A 20343-nucleotide genomic window follows, 5' to 3' on the forward strand; every position below is an offset into this window, starting at 1 on the left:
ATGAATCATTGATATGCTCTTTTATTTTTTACAGAAATTATACATAGTAACATATTTACATAAAATGTTACATAGCTTAATAAAAAAGGATTACTTCATATATTTTTACTAAATAATTTTTTTAATGCTTCACTTACTTTTTGGAATTCAGTTTAATATTGAATAATACTAAACTTTGACTGTGCAACCCAGTCAAGTTTATTATTATAATATAACACTGAATTATCATAATTATTTTGAAGAATAGATTTGTTATAAATAAAAGTCATTAATATTTTTGTCCTAATTACTTTCCCTTCACCTGGAGCTTTTATTTTGACACTGAAATTGAAGTGTGTAGTTTACGATGTTCCGCATATGGTGAAATGCTGTCATCTCTTTCTCATTATACTGTGTCACATTTGTAGATTTGTATAATATAAAGCTAAGATTTGATAATGTTTGGATTTGTGCAAATGCTGTAACCTGCAGTACTTTTACAATGCATGTGAACTGAAATGCTAAAAGCGCTAAAAACACAAGCCCATAAGCCCTGCCCGTGCATGCACATATCAGAGTCTTACCCGATTATTCTGAAGAGCAGACAGACCATGTTTTTCTGTCTTTAATTGCAGCCTTTAGCAGTTTAATAATCACATATGACCATATCGCCATTTTAATGTTATTTTGATCACTTGTGCAGACCTGAAGGATCGTGAACTTAGGCTATCTATGAGCTATTTGACACTTAATGGCCAAATAAAATGCACGTTAAAATCCTCACGATATTGCTTAATTTTATACTGTGATCAAAATCATCATTATTATATCGTGAATATTTGATACATTGCCCAACTCTACCCTGATGTTGTTCCAAACCCATATAACTTTCTTCCATGGAACTTAAAAGATGTTAGGCTCTGTATTAGTCACCATTCACTTAACAGCATGTTTTTTCAATACAGGGATGGTGAATGGTGACTGAGGCTAGCATTCTGCATAACATTTTTGGGTAAAATTTAAACTCCACATATTTTGAAATGTTATAGGTGGGTAATTCCATGAAAATGTCAAATTTTAAGCAAATATACAAACCCTTGCTAAATTGTTCATTTAAGTCTATGTTGTACTGTATTATAGTAGTATAATGATTTTTTTATTTTTCAAGAAATCGCATTGTTTTTTCACCTCCCATGATGTGTGTACCATTTCGTGGTTGTAAAAGAGGGGTTTAGGGACTTGTTTTCACATTATATTTTTCAGAAAGACAAGATAATCTATATACATATTGTCTTTTATGGACTACTGACTGAAACGGTCCGTTTGGCCTATACACTTACAATTAAATAGGCTGTATACACTTCGTCATAACAGCTCTTCTCTTTTAATAATAAGAGCCACATTTAGGACATTGCTGCATTTCTGTGATGTGTCATGTCTGTAATGTTTTAAAGGTTACATTTATATCACTTAAACTACATTCATTCAAATAAGTTGATATTTTCTGTACAGAGCTATGTCAATGTTAAGTATGATGAGCAAATGGTCTCCTTTTACTTTACCGGTAAATACCGATATCAATGAGTTAAAGACGTAACTGTCACTGATGCTTCGTATCAAATTGTTCTTTTACCACGATGATTCAGATTTGAGTTTTAGACCTTTAGATTTAAAATAGACTTTTTCTTTTAATCTTTGACATGTTTTAAGCTCAATACGCTTATTGCTAACGTCTGGGAAGGGATTGTTTTGACAAACTTTAGTATTTTAACCAGAAAAAAACATTGGATCATCTAATATTGCTACGTTGCCCGCTAAAGAATGCCACTTGCTAACGCAGCGCTGACTGAATTGGTCAATGCAGACTATATTTTAAAACGCAGCCGAATGCGTTTTAGTAATCACAGTCACCGGCCATATTGCAATTTCAGTCTTATTTTTAATCCATAATGCAGCCTTGTTGGATGTCATATTCATGTCTCAGAGGACAGAGGCAGCAGGTTTTAAAGCGTTTTGGATGTTCGTGATGTTCCTCATCATGTAAGTTCCCCTTTCACAACCGTCACATCCGTAATGAAGAGATGTCATGTCTATATCAACGTAAAAAAAAAAAATGAAATATTACTTGGGATGGTCACCCTTTCTACATTCTGTGGCTGTTATTGTTTCTAGATTGTCCTTTTAAATTCTTGTAAATTGTGTGGTCTCTTAAAAACCCATTTTTGTCATGTCCATAACGCAAGTTCATTTTCCCAGTTAAACTTTGAAAAAAACGTATCTTGACTGAACATTTTCTGATGTCTTGACTCCGTCTGCAAGGGTTTGTGATCATACATACAAATGGTTTGATAATACTTGCAATATGTACTGTAGGTTTAAAGTTAAATTTCACATTTTCACTGTAAATGTCAGTCCAAAACACTAGAATTGCCCATGTCAAAAGGGACTCATTTACAACAAAACTGTGGGGTTTTTTTTTTTATGGCTGAGCTAACCTCTGTATTTTACATGATATTAAGGAGCTGGCTTTGGCTGAGTATGTTTCATAGTTGGTAGTAACTGTGGTTTGCATTGGAAAATACCAGTAGATGCAAACAATGTAAATATTTGCTTTTCACTACATCCTTCTGTTCAAGGAACAAGGTGTTTACATTAGGTGAGGTTTATGCCTTTGTCATTCTTTGCTTTTCTTTTGTCCTCTGGCAGTCTCTCTTGTATGTTTGTGTGTGTGTGTGTATACATAAATTATTCTTTCATTATTAGGTACAACAGAGATGATGTGGTCGAGGGAGAGCCATATGCAGGCTACGATCGACATAATGCAGAAATTGCTGCTTTTCACTTGGACAGGTAACATGCCCACACACACACACAAAATTTACATTTTTATTATTAATTTCGATTTATGTAATTTAAAAACAAAATATGTACTCTATGTGGGGCAACTTACAGTCATTTGAATGTATACTATATATCCACAACTATAAAGCTGAGAATTATGCCCCTATATTACTTTATTGCTATAACACCCTGTCTACACTGGACGTGAGTGGCGCGTCACATCAAAAGTATTAGAACCCTATTATAATCAATGATGCTCTCTATACTGGATGCGTCTGTTGCGCACGTGCTCACAATAAACGGGTGTCAGGTTCCATTTTGCGCTGGATGTTCTGCACTACTACACAAATTTAGAACATTCATGTCGACGTGTCCAGTGTAGACGGCCTCAAGCCATTGTGTCAATGGAAGCGCATGGTGTAGACAGGGTGTTGTACATCAGTACAGGTCCTAAACAGTCAACTTGACACTGGTCCTCCTAGTAGCAATTTAATATATATATATTTTTTGGTTATTTTAAATCAATGTAAACTGCAAGTGAGCAATGTGACATGGCAAAACGAAATTGGTCCTATAATATTTCAGGAATCTGTATTCACTGCAGAATTAAAATTGTGACGTCACACTACTTGCAGTGCCGTGTGCAAATGGCTTCGTTTATTATTAAGGGAGCAATGTAGTTTTGTCACGTTCCATCGCATTGTTCGGTCGCAGTGTAGACATTGTGTTAGACACGGCAATAGTCTTCCTGGCTGTCAATTTTGTCTTTCTCAAAATCTTCCCTATTAAAAATTAGTTTTAAAAATTATTGGCAATGCTTTTGCTTTAATACTAAATCTTCTTTGGCTTTGCCAGGTGATGTTTCCTCAGCACTCATTATCATGGGCTACCATGAGCTGGATTTAAATTTAACACATACATGTAAATCAATGGATCAGTCGGCTTAATACATACTCCTCAGATCTGATTGTTATTAGTGATAGATCTAAATGTTATAGATTAATTCACCCAGAAAACTCCACCCTACTCCCTCTCATGTCATTCCTATCCCATAGTGTTAGTTCTTTCAGTGGAACACCAAAGGGAAACTTCATATTGTTCATATTGACCACTGCTGCCAAGCTCCATGCAAAGTATAAGATTTTATTTTTATAAAGCTATACAATAGCTTCCTTTGATGTGCCACAGAAAAATAATGGCATTACTTGTTTGGATGACAGAAGAGTGAAATAAATAATAAAAATCATAGCATTTTAATTTTTGAGTGAACTGTACCTTTTATTCCTCTGATTTGCCCTTGCATTCATCAGCACAGTATGTGCTTGCTTGTTAGATTTTTCCAGGAAAACTGTATAAATAGAAATCTTTGGCTTTGGTATAAAGAGAGTAGACTCAAATGAATGCTTTCATCGGCACTTATCTTAAATAATGTATGATTAATTGTGCAGCCAACACTAACACCTGTAGTGCACATAAAAGAAACTTGTAGGCATAAATTGTCATTAATCCCTATATTAAAAACCTGTACTTATGTATCATTTCTGTGTAAGTCATGAGCTTCTCCTCCTGCAGGATCCTGGGTTTTAGGAGAGCGCCTCTGGTGGTGGGGAGGTTTATGAATCTAATTACAGAGATAAAGCCAGCAGCCACAGACCAACTGCTAAGCACTTTTCTGATGCACGGTCAGTTTCACCCTTTTATTCTGCTTTTATGTTTTCTTTCCAATGACATTACTCAGTCCTTTTGCTTTTCTTCTGCACATTTTACATCCCTCATAATCTGTCTGCTTATCTTTCTTCCCTCTTCTCGATTGTTCTCTTTCGCCCTCTCTCTCATAGTGAGGGTAATATAGTGCGCAATGCACTTACTAAAGCTGTTCGCTTTACCTTAAAATGTTTCCTGCATTTAGAACACCATAAACGTACACAAACACATTTACTGACATATGTTTTGAGCAGTCTCTTTGCAATATATGAACAAACACAATCAAACATTTAATTATAGAAAGAGACCATCTGACAGATATGTAAAACTTCCAGCCACAGCTTGCTCTTGTATGTGAGGTTTTGGAGGTTTAGAGAGGTCCGTGGGCAATGCTGTATGTGTCTGAGACTACACAACCTTTGGCATTTCCACCTGCAGACATCTGAGCCCTGACCCTTTAGAATCTGGTGCAGTTTTAATACAAGGCATCATTAAGCACTGCACTTTTAAGATTAGATGAACCAATAACTGTGCCATATTGCATCTGTCAAGCAGTGTTTGTGAGTGAATGGGAATAAAGTGTTGGTTGAGTCGGATATGTGCTTGTGCTAGACTGAAGCATAATCCACTGCTTAAATCAGATCAGATTGCTTTTTCTGACTGCAGATCAAATGACTTTCAAACATCTTGAGCAACTCCATTTTAATAAAAAAAAAAATAAAGCAAGCCTTATGGGGCCATGACAGGCCAATATTTACTATGCCAATTTTAAGAGTTCAAGGAATGCGAAATTGTTCTGAAATGTGTACTAAGCATATCCAAAGATATGTGCCAAATTGGGAGTCAGCTGCCTGCTAAAATAGCATATTCTACCAGAAGATTATGAACATTGTAGATATCATCAATGTCTATGATGCAGGACTGTTAAATTGCATTCAAAAAGGGTCATGTCGTGAACGGTTCAGCTCCAATCCTAAATGTACCTGATCCAGCTAATCAAGTTCTTTAGGATAACTTGAACATTAGCTATAATTACCTGTAAAGAAAAAAAGTAAGGAGAAAAACTAACAATAAAAGTGATGTTATTTTAGGCAAGGCAAGGCAAGTTTATTTATATAGCACATTTCATACACAATGGTAATTCAAAGTGCTTTACATAGAAGAGATTAAAATAAGAATAAAAAAAATAAGAATAATTGAAACAGTTTAGAATAAAATAAAATAAAATACAGCACAAACAGTCGGACACACAGTGGCACAGTGCTCATTCAGTAAATGCACAGCTAAACAGATGTGTTTTGAGTCTGGATTTGAACGTGACTAATGTAGGAGCACATCTGATCTCTTCTGGAAGCTGGTTCCAGCTGCGGCTGGCATAATAGCTAAAAGCAGACTCTCCTTGCTTAGAGTGAACCCTTGGTATTTCTAGCTGATGTGATCCTAATGATCTGAGTGATCTGTTGGGTTTATATTCAGTGAGCATATCTGCAATATATTGAGGTCCTAGCCCATTGAGTGATTTATATACCAGTAATAATACTTTAAAATCAATCCTAAATGTAACTGGGAGCCAGTGTAAAGACCTGAGGACTGGTGTGATATGTTCATATTTTCTGGTTCTGCTCAGAATCCTGGCAGCAGCGTTCTGTATGAGCTGCAACTGTCTTATGGTATTTTTGGGAAGGCCAGTGAGGAGTCCAGCACAATAATCCACCCTGCTGGTGATGAAAGCATGCACAAGTTTCTCTAGGTCTTGACTGGAAACAAAGCATCTAATTCTTGCAGTATTTTTCAGATGATAGTATGCTGATTGAGTTATTGCTTTGACATGACTACTGAAACTAAGGTCTGACTCTAGAGACACACCTAGATTCCTGACTTGATTTTTAGTTGTTTGACCCCTAGTGTCAAGGTATGCATTCACCTTGAGAACGTCATCTTTGTTTCCAAACACAATGACTTGAGTTTTGTCTTTGTTTAACTGAAGAAAGTTTTGCCCCCCCCCCGCACCATGCTTCATTGTTGTTATTATTATTATTATTATTATTATTATAATAATTGGCAGTAGCACCAGACTTCTAATGTGAGCTTGCAGGCATTATTATTATTATTATTATTATTATTATGAGTAGTAGTAGGCCTATCATCATTACTAGGCTATTGCTATATAATTATATGAGGTTACATGCTTTATTGTTGTTGTTATTATTATTATTATTATTATTATTATCATCATCAGTAGGCCTATTATCATTACTAGGTGTAAGGTATCCAGGTCAGCTTTGGGGAATGTACAATTAATTTTAAATGATCGTAATCAATGATTAATCATACGGTTTGAACCAGATAACAATACATACAAAAACGCACCAAAAAGGGCTTATATAGTCCAAGAGTCTGCTTCAAATATATATATATAGATAATTAAACACAACGAATTATAATTCATTAGGAATATATATTATATGCAGACAGGCTATATTAATTTTAATAACACCTTAATGGAATTGACCCGTAGGCTACCGCAATCAGTCAGTTCGTCCAGCGAACCGCTTTGCTAAATACTCCTGATCAATTCTCTTGAAGATTTATTCTTAGTTATAAGCTTACTCATCAAAGCACGTTAACTTACTTTGATAATATCAGCTCGTAGCTTTAGATCGCACATTAAAGAGGCTTTGTTTTATGACCAACAAACACAGACAATCACGCGTATAATTGGGTTTAATACAAGGAACTAGTATATAGCAGTACACTTAATAAACAAACATTTAACATAGAATAAACATAAAATAAACGGAGTAAACACAGTAAGGGAAAATAAAGAATTAGAGGTATAGCAAACTTATTACAACAATTAACCCTTTGAGAGCCAGCACGGAAGTTTACACACTGTAACGCATTTGAACTTCAATGAAATAATACTTGCACAATGGACCTTTGTGTGTCTGAGCAAGACTGCGCTTATGTCATGTCCTCGTGGCGTCCTTGAGATGGCTTTCTGTCGGTGTTTCCAGAGCGTGGGTGGTTCGCGGAAAGTTCGAAGCGTCTTAGAGGGTAACTGTTGAAGAGTCGACGGGTGTTCCGGAGGGTTGCAGCGTTCAGGGGAGTCCGAGGGAGGGGAAGAGAGAGAGTGGAAATGTTGTTCCAAAGGGGTCCAGAAGAACGGGGGAAGGGTGCAGAAGAGAAGAGATGCCGGGGAAGCGAAGATGCAAAAGAGTTGAAATGTTCAGCAGAAGAGAGTAAGAGAGCGAGTTTCAATGCCGGCCTGACTTTTAAAGGTAGGGAGGTCACACCTCCCTTGGGAGGACTGACCCAATGAGATGCCTCCATTTTGGGCGCGAGATGATTCCTTTGTCCCGTCAAGGCTCATTTGCATGTCGTTTGCCTGAGTTATTCGGCTTTTGCTTGAATAACTCAAAAGATGGTAAAACCTAGCAGAATACCTTTCTAATGTACCTTATATTTATATTCAGCTAGGGCACGTCGTAAGGTTTAATTTAATACCAAGAAACGTGTATTTGGTACACTTAAAAGTGGATATACACTCTTAGGCTATTAAATATAAGGCCTCAGAGTTTAAACTACACAACTAAGCAGTCTTACTAGTTTGATCTAACAGCAGACATACACAAACATACGGGATTGAACATATTTACTTAAAAATAAACATTTCTGGGTTTTATTCTGTTGCCAACCTTTCACGTGCCTGGCTCACATGGTACAGCACGAGGATTTGGAGTGTAGATTTGAGTCACATGGAAAAGGGGGTTTGTCAATAGTTCATTGTACTCTACAGACTAGCGGGCGCCATTTTAGTGATCTTACAGGAGTTTAACAGTGGGTTCTTTGTATTCCGAATCACTGAGTTAATGATTATCCCTCATACTCTACATAGGCTATTGCTATAATTGGGAATTGGCACCAGACCTCTAATATTAATTTATGCTTTATTATTGTTATTATTACTAGGCCTAATAGTAGGCATCATCTGCATTTTTTACAGAAGCTTGCTGGTAGGTGATGTTAATGTGAGACCTGAGCCTGCTTTGCGTTGCAAAGATCCTCAATTCTTGGCTCAATGTTTGATAAACATAGCCTCAAATCATCCTCACAGAGTTCAGGGTATTCCTGCATCAATGCTGCCCAGAATGACGAAAGAGGGCAGGAGCTAAAGAGTTCCTTCAGTCTACTGTCACTCTTCAGCTCAATAAGCTGTTCCTGCATATCAATTGATAGCTCGTTTGCTGTGCACACAAACGGATCTCGAACCCACGCAAAAGAGCGATAATCCTCTTTTAAAGTACGTCGCAAATTGTTTTCTCATTGCTGACAGGTGCTCAGACGCTGATTGAAATAGGGAGGAGAAATCGTGTGATGTGCCTGCATCAGTGATAAAGTCTGCAAGGCTGGGGAACATGTCGCAGTTCCCTCGACTGATGCGGCCATGCCAGAGGTCTGATGCGGCCATGCCAAAGGCGTGCACTTTGTCTGCAAGGAGCAAAATATGAGTTTCGCGGCCTTGCAGAGTCAGGTTGAGGCCATTCAAGCGGTCAAATATATCGACCAAATAGGACAGAGACGCAAGCCACATAAATCATCCAGATGCTTCGCCAGATCTGATTTGATTTCTGTCAAAAACCACTTCACCTCCTCTCGCAGCTCATACAACCGCTGTAACACCCGCCCCCTGGAGAGCCAGCGAACTTCAGTGTGCAGAAGCAGCTGTTTGTGCCCTGACCCCATCTCCTGGCAGAGGACCCCAAACAAGCGAGAGTTTAGCGGCCGTGATTTGATAAGATTTATTATTTTCACGGATTGGTTCAGCACGGAGTCAAAGAGAACCGGCATTTTTTTAGCAGCTAGTGCTTCACGATGGACCATGCAATGTGTCCATTTCACAAGTGGAGCTACTTGCTGAACGCGAGCAGCTAGGCCACGCTCACGCCCCGTCATTGCCTGCGCACCATCCGTGCATAGGCCAACGCATCGGTCCCAAGCCAAACCATTTTCACGGATAAAAATATCAAGGACATTGAAAATGGCTTCTCCTGTAGTGTGCGACTGAAGAGGCCGGCAAAACAGGACATCCTCCTCAATCGCCTTGTCCTGCAGATACCTGACATAGGTGAGGAGCTGTGCCTGCCCAGCAATATCGGTGGATTCGTCCAGCTGCAGCGCGTAGTAAGGACTCTTTTTTTACGAACTCTCAGTTGCTCTCTGATATCATTGGACATGTCTACAATTCTCCTAGCGACTGTGTCATTGGACAGTGGTACTGCACCGAGTTTGGCTGCTGCACTATCGCCTATCATTATTCTGCACAGGTCTTGCGCTGCCGGCAAAATGAGAGTCTCGCCGATTGTATGCGGTTTACCCAGTTTACCGATCCTTTTGACCACTACATACGATGCCTCCAAACACTGTTTAGACACAGTGCTGTGCACTGAAATGATTGCCTGTTGCTGATGGAGGCCATCAAGCTTTCTTTTAAAATATTCAGCTGGTTTATTTTTAATGCCAGCATGCTTTGTTTCGAGGTGCCTTTTTAATTTGCAGGGCTTCATACTGTCATTTGCCAGCACCTCGGCACACACGACACACTGAGGTCTCAGATCAGCCGTGACTGTAAACCCAAATTGCAGGTATGCTTCATCGTACCTTCAAAGCTTTTTTGCAGCTGGTGGTGCGTCAGTTGTCTTGTTGGTCCTCACAAGAAATTTCTCCATTTTGATGTGTTTTCAATAAAGTTTAGGCAATATGTAACTGTGTGTGTGGTGTATGTTGAGAGACGTATCAGGGGCTAATCAGTCGGGACTTAGGCACAATCTTTAATTAAACGAACAAAATAATTATTTTGCAGACAATTCAGATTTTATTTTAATACTTAACGATTGTTGTCCTCGTCAGTGTGTGTGTGTGTGTGTGTGTGTGTGTGTGTGTGTCTTAGTCGTGTGGGTAGTTTTAGCTAAGTGTAGCTACTGCCTAGCAGTTACAAAAAAAAATACTGGCTAGGGCTGAGATTTGATCTAATCTTAAAAAAGTATGTTTGTGGGTTTAGTCTTTAAAAAGACTGTTGGGGTTTTGTAGTAAAGGCCTATGTAAATCGAGATTGATAAGACTAGCGAGAGCTTGCACAAGCGAACTTGGCAAGAGACTAGACTAGAGTGAATGGAAAGCTATGTCGTGAGTCAATTTAAATGCAGTGATTTATTTTTGTGTGAGAGTGAGTGAACATTTACATTTATACCCCGCTCTGTAAGCCAGGGCGGGAACAGCGGCGGCCATGCGCATGCGCGATTCATTTGCAGCCTGGACACGGAGGGGTGTGTGTCTCCTCTCTGCTCTGACTGCTGCACGAGGCTACTGAGAGACTGACCGCCTGTGAGTGCTTTTGGACGGGAGAGGGGCTCACGGCAGCACCCGCTGTTCGTTGAGCACAGTAGGCCTAACTGCAGAGTGATTCGTGCTTTCGAGTCTCCAAACACCACAAAAGTCTCCAAAAACACCAGTAAAAGTCGCTGGATTTGTCGCTTTTGACAACAAAAAAAAGCCGCCAGGAGGATGATTTGTTTGTGTTATAATCAGTGCTTGAACTCTCGGCACTCTCTTTGCATTGGCAAATCAAGACATTTTTACAGTGAAAAACAAAACTTGGAGATATTGCTGTTACAGCAATGTATTGTTATTTATTTAGCGTAGCGCATCTCACAGCAATACTCAATCGTGTTTTGAATGATTCAGTGTTGTGAACGAATCGGTTGAGTCAAAGATTCAATGACCCATTCACAAACATCTGTCTCATTCTTGATGAATCGGCCGTTTGAACGAATCGTTTGAATGAACGACTTAATGAAACCGCTTATGCTTATCACTTGCGCTCACTATCGACAAACCTATCAAATTTGTTCAAAACCAAACACATTAAAAATTTTATTCAGGAGTTATGTATATACAAAACTATAACTTTTTATGACAGTAGTTTAGTGATAAAAAAAAAATGTGCCCAAAAATGGTTTTTTTCCAGTTTTTTTCCCCCTTCCATCGTAGCCTACTTATTTCACTGGGAATCTGGCTTGGGGGGTTTGTCAGTCTCTCTGTGACCATGACGAAGCTCTGTTGTATGTTCCGTCTGGTTTGGTGGTCCTGTAAATAACTTTGTTTCAAGAACTGCAATCCTTTGTAAAAGTCTGTGGCAGTTAGTGCAGCAAGTAGATTCCAGAAGAGGCATTTTCTCTTATCCTTTTGAATGTAGGCAGTTGTGTTTTCCCTTCCCTGGAATGAAAACTTTCAGTGGGAGGCTGGTCGGATAAGCTTTTGAGCACTGTGCTGATTTGTTTAAGTTAAAATTAGTTGATAAAAGGAGATAAAATATGAAAATATAAAAGCGATAGAGCAAAGCGCGGAGCAGTAAGCAAGAGCGTCCGAACAGAAGCTGAGCAGGAAGTAATAAGTAAGTGCACAAATAAGTGAAATGACTAATAATATTGCACATTCTGTCATATTTTAAAATTATAATTTGACAGTAAAGCATTGACTGTGTAGGGATGTAGATGTTAAATGACAGTTATATATTTAAAAATGTTAACACCTAATTTATGTAGGGCTAAACTATGAAATAAAAAGTTACATTTTCAGTTTGCCGAAAACGGGTTCATACTCCCAACGTTTGGGATTGTAGCCTACTGCTTTCCACACTTTGCCACACAGCCAACAGCATAAGATGATGCTAAAGAGCTGTACCAAGTTTAGAGTCCACACACCAAAGTATAGCTGAGAAAATGCTGTCGCTACTGCTGCTAAAGTGTTTAAAATTAGTATTGATGTGATTCCATTTTGATATATAGATGCGCTATTTTTTTAATAATAATTGTATATATTTTCGGAATAACCAAGTTACGTTATATTAATGAATGGAGCTTTTTGCATTATCTTGAACATTGTCTAGCATTCATTTAATGTATTATTGTAGTTTACCTTGCTGAATAATTACAGATTAACATTTACATTAAACTGACTTTTAGCATAAAGGGAAGATCGTTTAAATTATTTGAAAGTTATGTAGCAAGATAGCTTGCAATTCGTCCATGTTAGCAAGCAAGATCAAGTTATCTACAATTTCACAGATCAATCCTTATGGCACTATATTTCACATGCGTTACAGTTATACAAGCTTACCTGTCCAATAAGTAGAATGCCAATTCAGGGTCTGTTTGATCCCCAAAACCAAACGAAGGTCCTTCCAGGAATCAAATGACCTGCCGATGTTCACTCTAGTTTTCGCTCGACCACGATCATGTTCTCGCTTAGCCAGATGGGATTCAGTAGATAATTGTACATTTTTTTTGGCTTACTCAGAGTTTGTGTAGGAGTCGGTTTTGTGCTGGAATCCGGTCGTTTGCTGGATTCCATCTTTAAGATAACGTTACCTAGTGTTGCAGATTGTCAGTTGTCTCAATTGCTTCTGTCTCTTTATGTAATCTCAGACTAACATGATGTTCAGTGGTGGCCATGACATCTGTTGCAGGGCTCCCTGTTCTTCTATTCTTATCTCTAATGTTTAGGAGTCTAACATTTATATTTCCTATTGACAAACTAAAGCTGAAGACATAAATATCCATCTTAAGAAAAATTGTGAAACATCTTATGTGCCTAAGACTTTTGCACAGGTGTGTATGTATGTGTATGTATGTGTATATATACACTCACCTAAAGGATTATTAGGAACACCTGTTCAATTTCTCATTAATGCAATTATCTAATCAACCAATCACATGGCAGTTGCTTCAATGCATTTAGGGGTGTGGTCCTGATCAAGACAATCTCCTGAACTCCAAACTGAATGTCAGAATGGGAAAGAAAGGTGATTTAAGCAATTTTGAGCGTGGCATGGTTGTTGGTGCCAGACAGGTCGGTCTGAGTATTTCACAATCTGCTCAGTTACTGGGATTTTCACGCACAACCATTTCTAGGGTTTACAAAGAATGGTGTGAAAAGGGAAAAACATCCAGTATGCTGCAGTCCTGTGGGCGAAAATACCTTGTTAATGCTAGAGGTCAGAGGAGAATGGGCCGACTGATTCAAGCTGATAGAAGAGCAACTTTGCCTGAAATAACCACTTGTTACAACCGAGGTATGCAGCAAAGCATTTGTGAAGCCACAACATGCACAACCTTGAGGCGGATGGGCTACAACAGCAGAAGACCCCACCGGGTACCACTCATCTCCACTACAAATAGGAAAAAGAGGCTACAATTTGCAAGAGCTCACCAAAATTGGACAGTTGGAGACTGGAAAAATGTTGGCTGGTCTGATGAGTCTCGATTTCTGTTGAGACATTTTGATGGTAGAGTCAGAATTTGGCGTAAACAGAATGAGAACATGGATCCATCATGCCTTGTTACCACTGTGCAGGCTGCTGGTGGTGGTGTAATGGTGTGGGGGATGTTTTCTTGGCACACTTTAGGCCCCTTAGTGCCAATTGGGCATCGTTTAAATGCCACGGCCTACCTGAGCATTGTTTCTGACCATGTCCATCCCTTTATGGCCACCATGTACCCATCCTCTGATGGCTACTTCCAGCAGGATAATGCACCATGTCACAAAGCTCGAATCATTTCAAATTGGTTTCTTGAACATGACAATGACTTTACTGTACTAAAATGGCCCCCACAGTCACCAGATCTCAACCCAATAGAGCATCTTTGGGATGTGGTGGAACGGGAGCTTCGTGCCCTGGATGTGCATCCCACAAATCTCCATCAACTGCAAGATGCTATCCTATCAATATGGGCCAACCTTTCTAAAGAATGCTTTCAGCACCTTGTTGAATCAATGCCACGTAGAAGTAAGGCAGTTCTGAAGGCGAAAGGGGGGTCAAACACAGTATTAGTATGGTGTTCCTAATAATCCTTTAGGTGAGTGTGTGTGTGTGTGTGTGTGTATATAAATATATACTGTATATATACTGTGTATATACAATATATATGTGTATATATTTTAGGGCATGGAATTTTAACACGTTAATTTAAGAAACCGTTTTAAAAGCGACGCTGTGTGAGACAGACCCACTGTGTGTGTGTGGGAAGAATCTGAACATTCAGCAAGCTACAGCCTGATATACTTGTAGAGACTGAACAAAAGCTAGAGAAAATATTGCTTTTGATATTTTAAACTTCAGCAAATTAAACTTCAGTATGTTTTATATCTGTATGTATAGTCTAATAATGCATTGACAATGTGTACTTAATATTCTCTTGCCAATAAAGATTGATATGAATGCAATCTGGCTATTTGAGCCTATTATTTAAGACGGCAGAATATTTAGACCAATATGTAATAACAACAACATTTGAACATATATGTACACATTTAAATAAATAAAATAAATGATGACCAACCAATTTCTTGCAAGTACTTTCTCACTAGTTCTCACTAGCAATGAATAATACTTTTACAACATTTATCAATTTGAGTTCATGTTAATTAAATCATTTACTAATACATTTTTAAAATTAAAAGTTGTTTTAGTTAACATTAATGTACTATAAACTAACAAACTAACATTGAATAAGTGTATTTTTATTAACTAACATTAAGATAAAACAATGCTTTAAAAAGAAATTGTTAATTGTTCACGATACCAAATGCATTAATGTTAACTAAATGAAACCATATTGTAAAGTGTTACTATATAAATAACATAATAGATAGCGGCTGCACAGATTCTATATTTTGCATTATGCTATTGTTTATGTTAATAAATCACAGGATAATAGATTATCCTTTGTGACCCAAAGAATCCAAAGAGAGAGAGCTTAACCAGGATTTTTTAAAAACTCAATGATCACTAAGATCAATAATGTCAGTTTAGGGGTTTCTTGACCAGTAAGGGGCGCTGTTACAAAACTTGTCAATGATGCATACCAAGTTTCATTTTGATAGGTCAAAGCGTTGCTGAGATTCAGCCTGACTGTATATAACTGTTGCAAAATTTACTTTGTCTTTTGTGCGGCTCTGAAGATCATCTGAGGAGTAACGGAAAAACAGTTAACGGTATATTTAACGCTATTGCATGATCGATCCAATGTACAAAGAATTTAGTAGTTTCACACAACTCTGCATGAGGAGTAAAACCAGAAGAAAAAAATATTCTTCTAGGCCAAAGGGTTCAAAAGTTATAAGCATAAGAACAGAACAAAAGAAAGGTTGAACTTGTGGCACTAGGGGGTTTGTCTGAAAGACACCCAAGTTGGTCAAAATACTATTGAGGCCTAGCCCAATAGGTGTGCCAAATTTCACAACTTTCCACCAAATTGTTCTAGAGGCTGCCATAGACTTCAATGCTAGAGCAAGAAAAATAAGAAAAATAACAGGTACTATAAGGGGCTCTACCCCTTTTGGTCTGGCCCCTAATTTTACAGAAGGTAATTGATGATAATCTCTCTTTCTGTAGGAAATAACTCATGCTTCTATGGGAAGTGTTATTACTGTCGTGAGACTGAGCCTGCCTGTGCAGAGGCAGATGTGATGGAGGGATCGGTTACCCTGTGGCTTCCTGATGTCTGGCCACTACAGAAACACAGGCACCCCTGGGGACGGACATACCGAGAGGGCAAACTTGCCAGGTACTGATGCCGATTGATTGTAATCTTTCTCTCGCACTCTCCCCTCTCAATATCTTGTCATGCTTTGTCTGGAATGAGTGGACAGGTAAACCGCTTTATATGGCTTTAGCTACTAGGTGCAGTTTCAGCCTTTCACTTACTATCTTGGTCATTGGGACTTTCACTGAGCATTACTGAAATCTTGGCTTTTATTTTAGTTAGCAAGTGCTGTCATTTTAAATGTGTTGGATTGCAATAAGGACCAAAAAGTTCAACAGTTAGTGCGCACTGATAATATTGCTCACGCATGTTGGACTGTACAGGAAATGCTAAATTGAATAACAATGCAACACAGGATGCACAACTTCTCAATTTGGTGAACTTCAGGGTTGTGGCTTACAGGTGTTCCCAAAAGCAAAAACACATTTCCTGTAATGAGGCTTTATTTTTTTCCCCAAACTTAACACATAGTAAACACTGGAAAATAGCTCTATTTGATTTGATAGCTCAAATTGATTGATTTGGTTTAGTTAAATTAATAATGCATGAAATACTCGGTCTTAAAAAGAAGTACAAAAACAAATATTTCCTACTTACAGAGGCCAAAGGTTTATGTACACCTAGTCTAAAAACATCCAAATTCATATAAATATACTGTCCAAAAAAACTGTCAATTAAATCATCATTGCATCATCAATCATGCATGATAGCAGTTGGAAATATTGAAACAAATGCCCAAAAGTGTACATATAGTGTCAAATGAATACCCTTTTGTTGACCAAGCCACAGCCTAGTCACAATGAAAGCGAATTAAATATTGTAAGATGTCACAATTTAATCACCGAATCAACCAGAAACTCTACACTCATGTCTTACTCCGCTCTGTTGTCACAGTCTCTTGCATTGCCTGAAATATCATCTACATCACAGGCAATGTTAGTTCTTATCGGGCAGTTTGCAATGTATGAAACCTTAAATGTGAATGTTTTCTTATGCTGCTTCTTAACACTGTTAACCTAAATAGCATGTTTAATTGCTGGCTTTTGTCTGGTTTTATACCTTTTGGAAAAAACAATTATAATGTTATCTACTTAAGGATACTGTGGCTTGTCACATGTGTAAGTTGTGACAAGGGCTGCAGTATATCTCAGAAACAATCATTTGTGGACACAATAGTCCAAGTGTACAAAAAAGTGTTTTCTCTAATTTACTCTAGTAGACATTTTTTAAATCTCATTCTTCCTGTCTTTGCCACTCACTTTATTGTCTGTCTCCACTGTCCTAACCAATATTGTAATAACACACAATGCATTTGTACAATGTTTATGTCAAATTTGGTAAAACTGTTAGTTATGCCAGGCTGGCTCATGCTAGGAGTTATCTGGCAAGACTCAAAAACTATGTTTCCATCCAAGGGTTTTTTGCAGGAAAAAGTTTTAGCGCATCAAAATAAAGCTGATGGAAATGCACATTATCGCTAAAATGTCACAAATGTCGACATAATATTTTTCTTTTTAACTCAAGCGCATAAAGTCTATGTCGATACATCAAATGTCGTGAAAAACTGGTTTGGAAACGCTTTTGTCAATAAAATTGGCATTAACGCAAAAATGTAGTGTCACATGACAGTTTGCCCCAATCGTTAGCCTGTGTTAATCATGACGAATGTATTGAAAGCCAATTTATTGTATGTGATTATGGATTGACGTTTATGGCATATAGAGCCGATCTGCAAACGTGACACTTCCAGGAGTGCCAACACACATATCTGGTGCACGTTGAACAAATGAATGGCCACTGTTTGTGATTAATTTCATTGCAGTATCCATCCATTTATTTATTAATGTTTCTTTTCCACACCAGTCAAAAAAATAGACGGCAGTCATGGAATTAGCCCACAAAACATAAAACACAATTTCTGTGCACAGATGTTTTAAATTACAAATAAATACACAATACTAGGAGAAAAGCATCAGTGCTTTCCTTCTTTTCTTTTTTTTGGAGCACTAACTTACAACCCAATTCTATTAAATGATTGTTTAGTTTACTTTTGAAAAAATGCCGGCAAAATTCTCTGTATTAAATCAAATAAATTAGCAAATGAAAAAAGCATTCAATTGAAAAAACAAATTACCAAATGAAAAAAATATATATGTTTAGACCAGTGGTTCTCAACCTTTTTTGAACAAACGCCCCCCTGACCTCTTCATGATCCTCTTAACTAAAAAAAAACTAAAAAAAAACAAAACACTTCAGAAATACTATTACAGCCAAACAATTGCAACACTGATACCTGAAGCCTGAGTTTTTGGTAAAAAAAAATAACTGAAACAGAAGTTTCTTATTGTATTTAAACTACATGTAAAAGCCTCAAGTTGAGTAATATTGTGTTTGGAAAAAAATGCAAAAACACATGGATTGTTTGAAAGGTATTGCAAATGTATTTAGAAATTCAAACAAATTCAGGCTCACACACAAATTTTTTAAGATGAACCAATCACGTGAACAATAACGTAACTAACCTAAATGGCCAATGAAAAAGCAGCGGTCGATTCACGCACTCAATTAGGCAATATATACTAGGCTTCAAATTTGAATAGCCTACAAGCGGTCATTTGATTTCAAATGACGAACAAAGACGACAACAGCTCGGCCACCTGAACTGAACCGAAGAAAAACGACGTCAAAAACAGCCACTTTTTTTTATTAATTACGGTCATTAGTGTGAGCCCTGAGCACTAATTATGCGCCTAATTATGTATTCCGCGTTATGTACAGAAAAAGCCGGTGAAAGCGCGCCTCTATTTTGCGCTGAAAATTCTCTGCCTCTTAAAAGCATGTGTAACTTAGGATGCGGCTCTCCTGGCATATCTTCCTGGTGAAGTGGCAGCAGTAATCCGAGCAAGACGAAGACATAGGCTAAGGAGAAGAGCTGAAAAGATTTTTGCGCAGGCCACCTGTTGAGTACCTCTGAGTAACGCCCCCCATTTGTGCCTGAGCGCCCCCCTCTCTGCTGCCTCGTTCACACTGCCCCCCAACACTGTCCAAACGCCCCTTAGGGGGTGGTACCGCCCCCGTTGAGAAACGCTGGTTTAGACCTATATATGCCTTTTCTTTACACAAACTTAAATTAGCTTTACCCTGTTCTGTATAAGAATAAAGTCGGCTGAATGACGTTCTCAGAATGTTCTGCAAGACTATAAACTATCAGAATTATTTGTCAAACGCTGAGTTGACTTTCAGAAAACAAGCTTTTGAACATTTTAAAACGTTTAAATATTTTAAATCTAACCCTCTTTAGCTCTGATCACATTTTATTAGCATCTTCAGAAAATGTAAATTTGCATTATGACGCAAAAATAAATTTCAGATTATAATCAAGTTCAGTTGCTCGTTGAAAGTTGCTGGAGAAATATGCGGGACATAATGCAGTTGTGATGGCGATGCTTCAGATTAGATGATTGTTCTAAATATTGAATATTAGGAATGTATCATATGTAAACCCTGATATTACACTGCATCATTTGTTTTCTTTAATAGCTGTGTGCACACATCGTATAGACATCGATTGATGGTCCTTATACTGAGACAGAAAGTTTCCCCCACTACTTTCGCCGGTGGCAACCTGCAATATGCACAACATCAGGACCAATAATACAGTCCTATCAGAAGGGCAACTGTTCCCTTTTGATTGCAATTCCTCCTCTTCTGATTGCATTTATTTGAGAAATTAAAATGACAGTAAGATGGCTAATTTAAATGAATTGTCTCAATCTCCCCATTTTACCAAAACTTCTGAGGAAAAAAATTAGGTACATCTGGGAGGCGAATTGGCAATAAACACATTTCTGTATGGAAACGGCTTTAGGGCAGATTTATTTTGCACTAAACTAAAACCTATGCGACAAGTGTATTTTTAGGCATGACGTCATCATGCACACCATTTTTATCGATAAAAGGCCATTTGAATGAGGGCAATAGGTGGCAGATGTCCCCCCCCCCAGCATTTTCACCTTGTCGATTAAAAAAAAATAGTGCGAAAGGTGGATGGAAACTAGGCTAAAGATAATGCTTCCACAAGCCACCTCCCTCCCTGGAGAAATCGTAGGGATTTCCGGTTCTGTCTATACTAATCAAGACTATGCTGAGAAGAAATCTAACTGGATTGGGAAATGTGAGGAGTGAGAAGTATTAAAGTAAAGAATATAACAAC

General features: G+C 38.0%; 1 protein-coding gene across 4 annotated transcripts in view; it reads left to right on the top strand.

The window, feature by feature from the left end:
- The window catches only part of LOC127623728 (glycosaminoglycan xylosylkinase-like), a 45999-nt gene that overhangs the window by 17533 nt on the left and 8123 nt on the right, over positions 1-20343 (top strand). For all 4 annotated transcript variants that reach the window (XR_007968085.1, XR_007968086.1, XR_007968087.1 and 1 more), the window contains exons 3-5: positions 2743-2829; positions 4393-4502; positions 15980-16151. Coding sequence is in view for 1 of the 4 variants with exons in the window: in XM_052098208.1 (XP_051954168.1) it covers positions 2743-2829; positions 4393-4502; positions 15980-16151 (369 nt within the window). In the remaining 3 variants the exon portion in view is untranslated. The remainder of the gene's footprint in view (positions 1-2742; positions 2830-4392; positions 4503-15979; positions 16152-20343) is intronic.

Source organism: Xyrauchen texanus, chromosome 30 (assembly GCF_025860055.1).
Source record: "Xyrauchen texanus isolate HMW12.3.18 chromosome 30, RBS_HiC_50CHRs, whole genome shotgun sequence".
NCBI classification, from domain to species: domain Eukaryota; kingdom Metazoa; phylum Chordata; class Actinopteri; order Cypriniformes; family Catostomidae; genus Xyrauchen; species Xyrauchen texanus.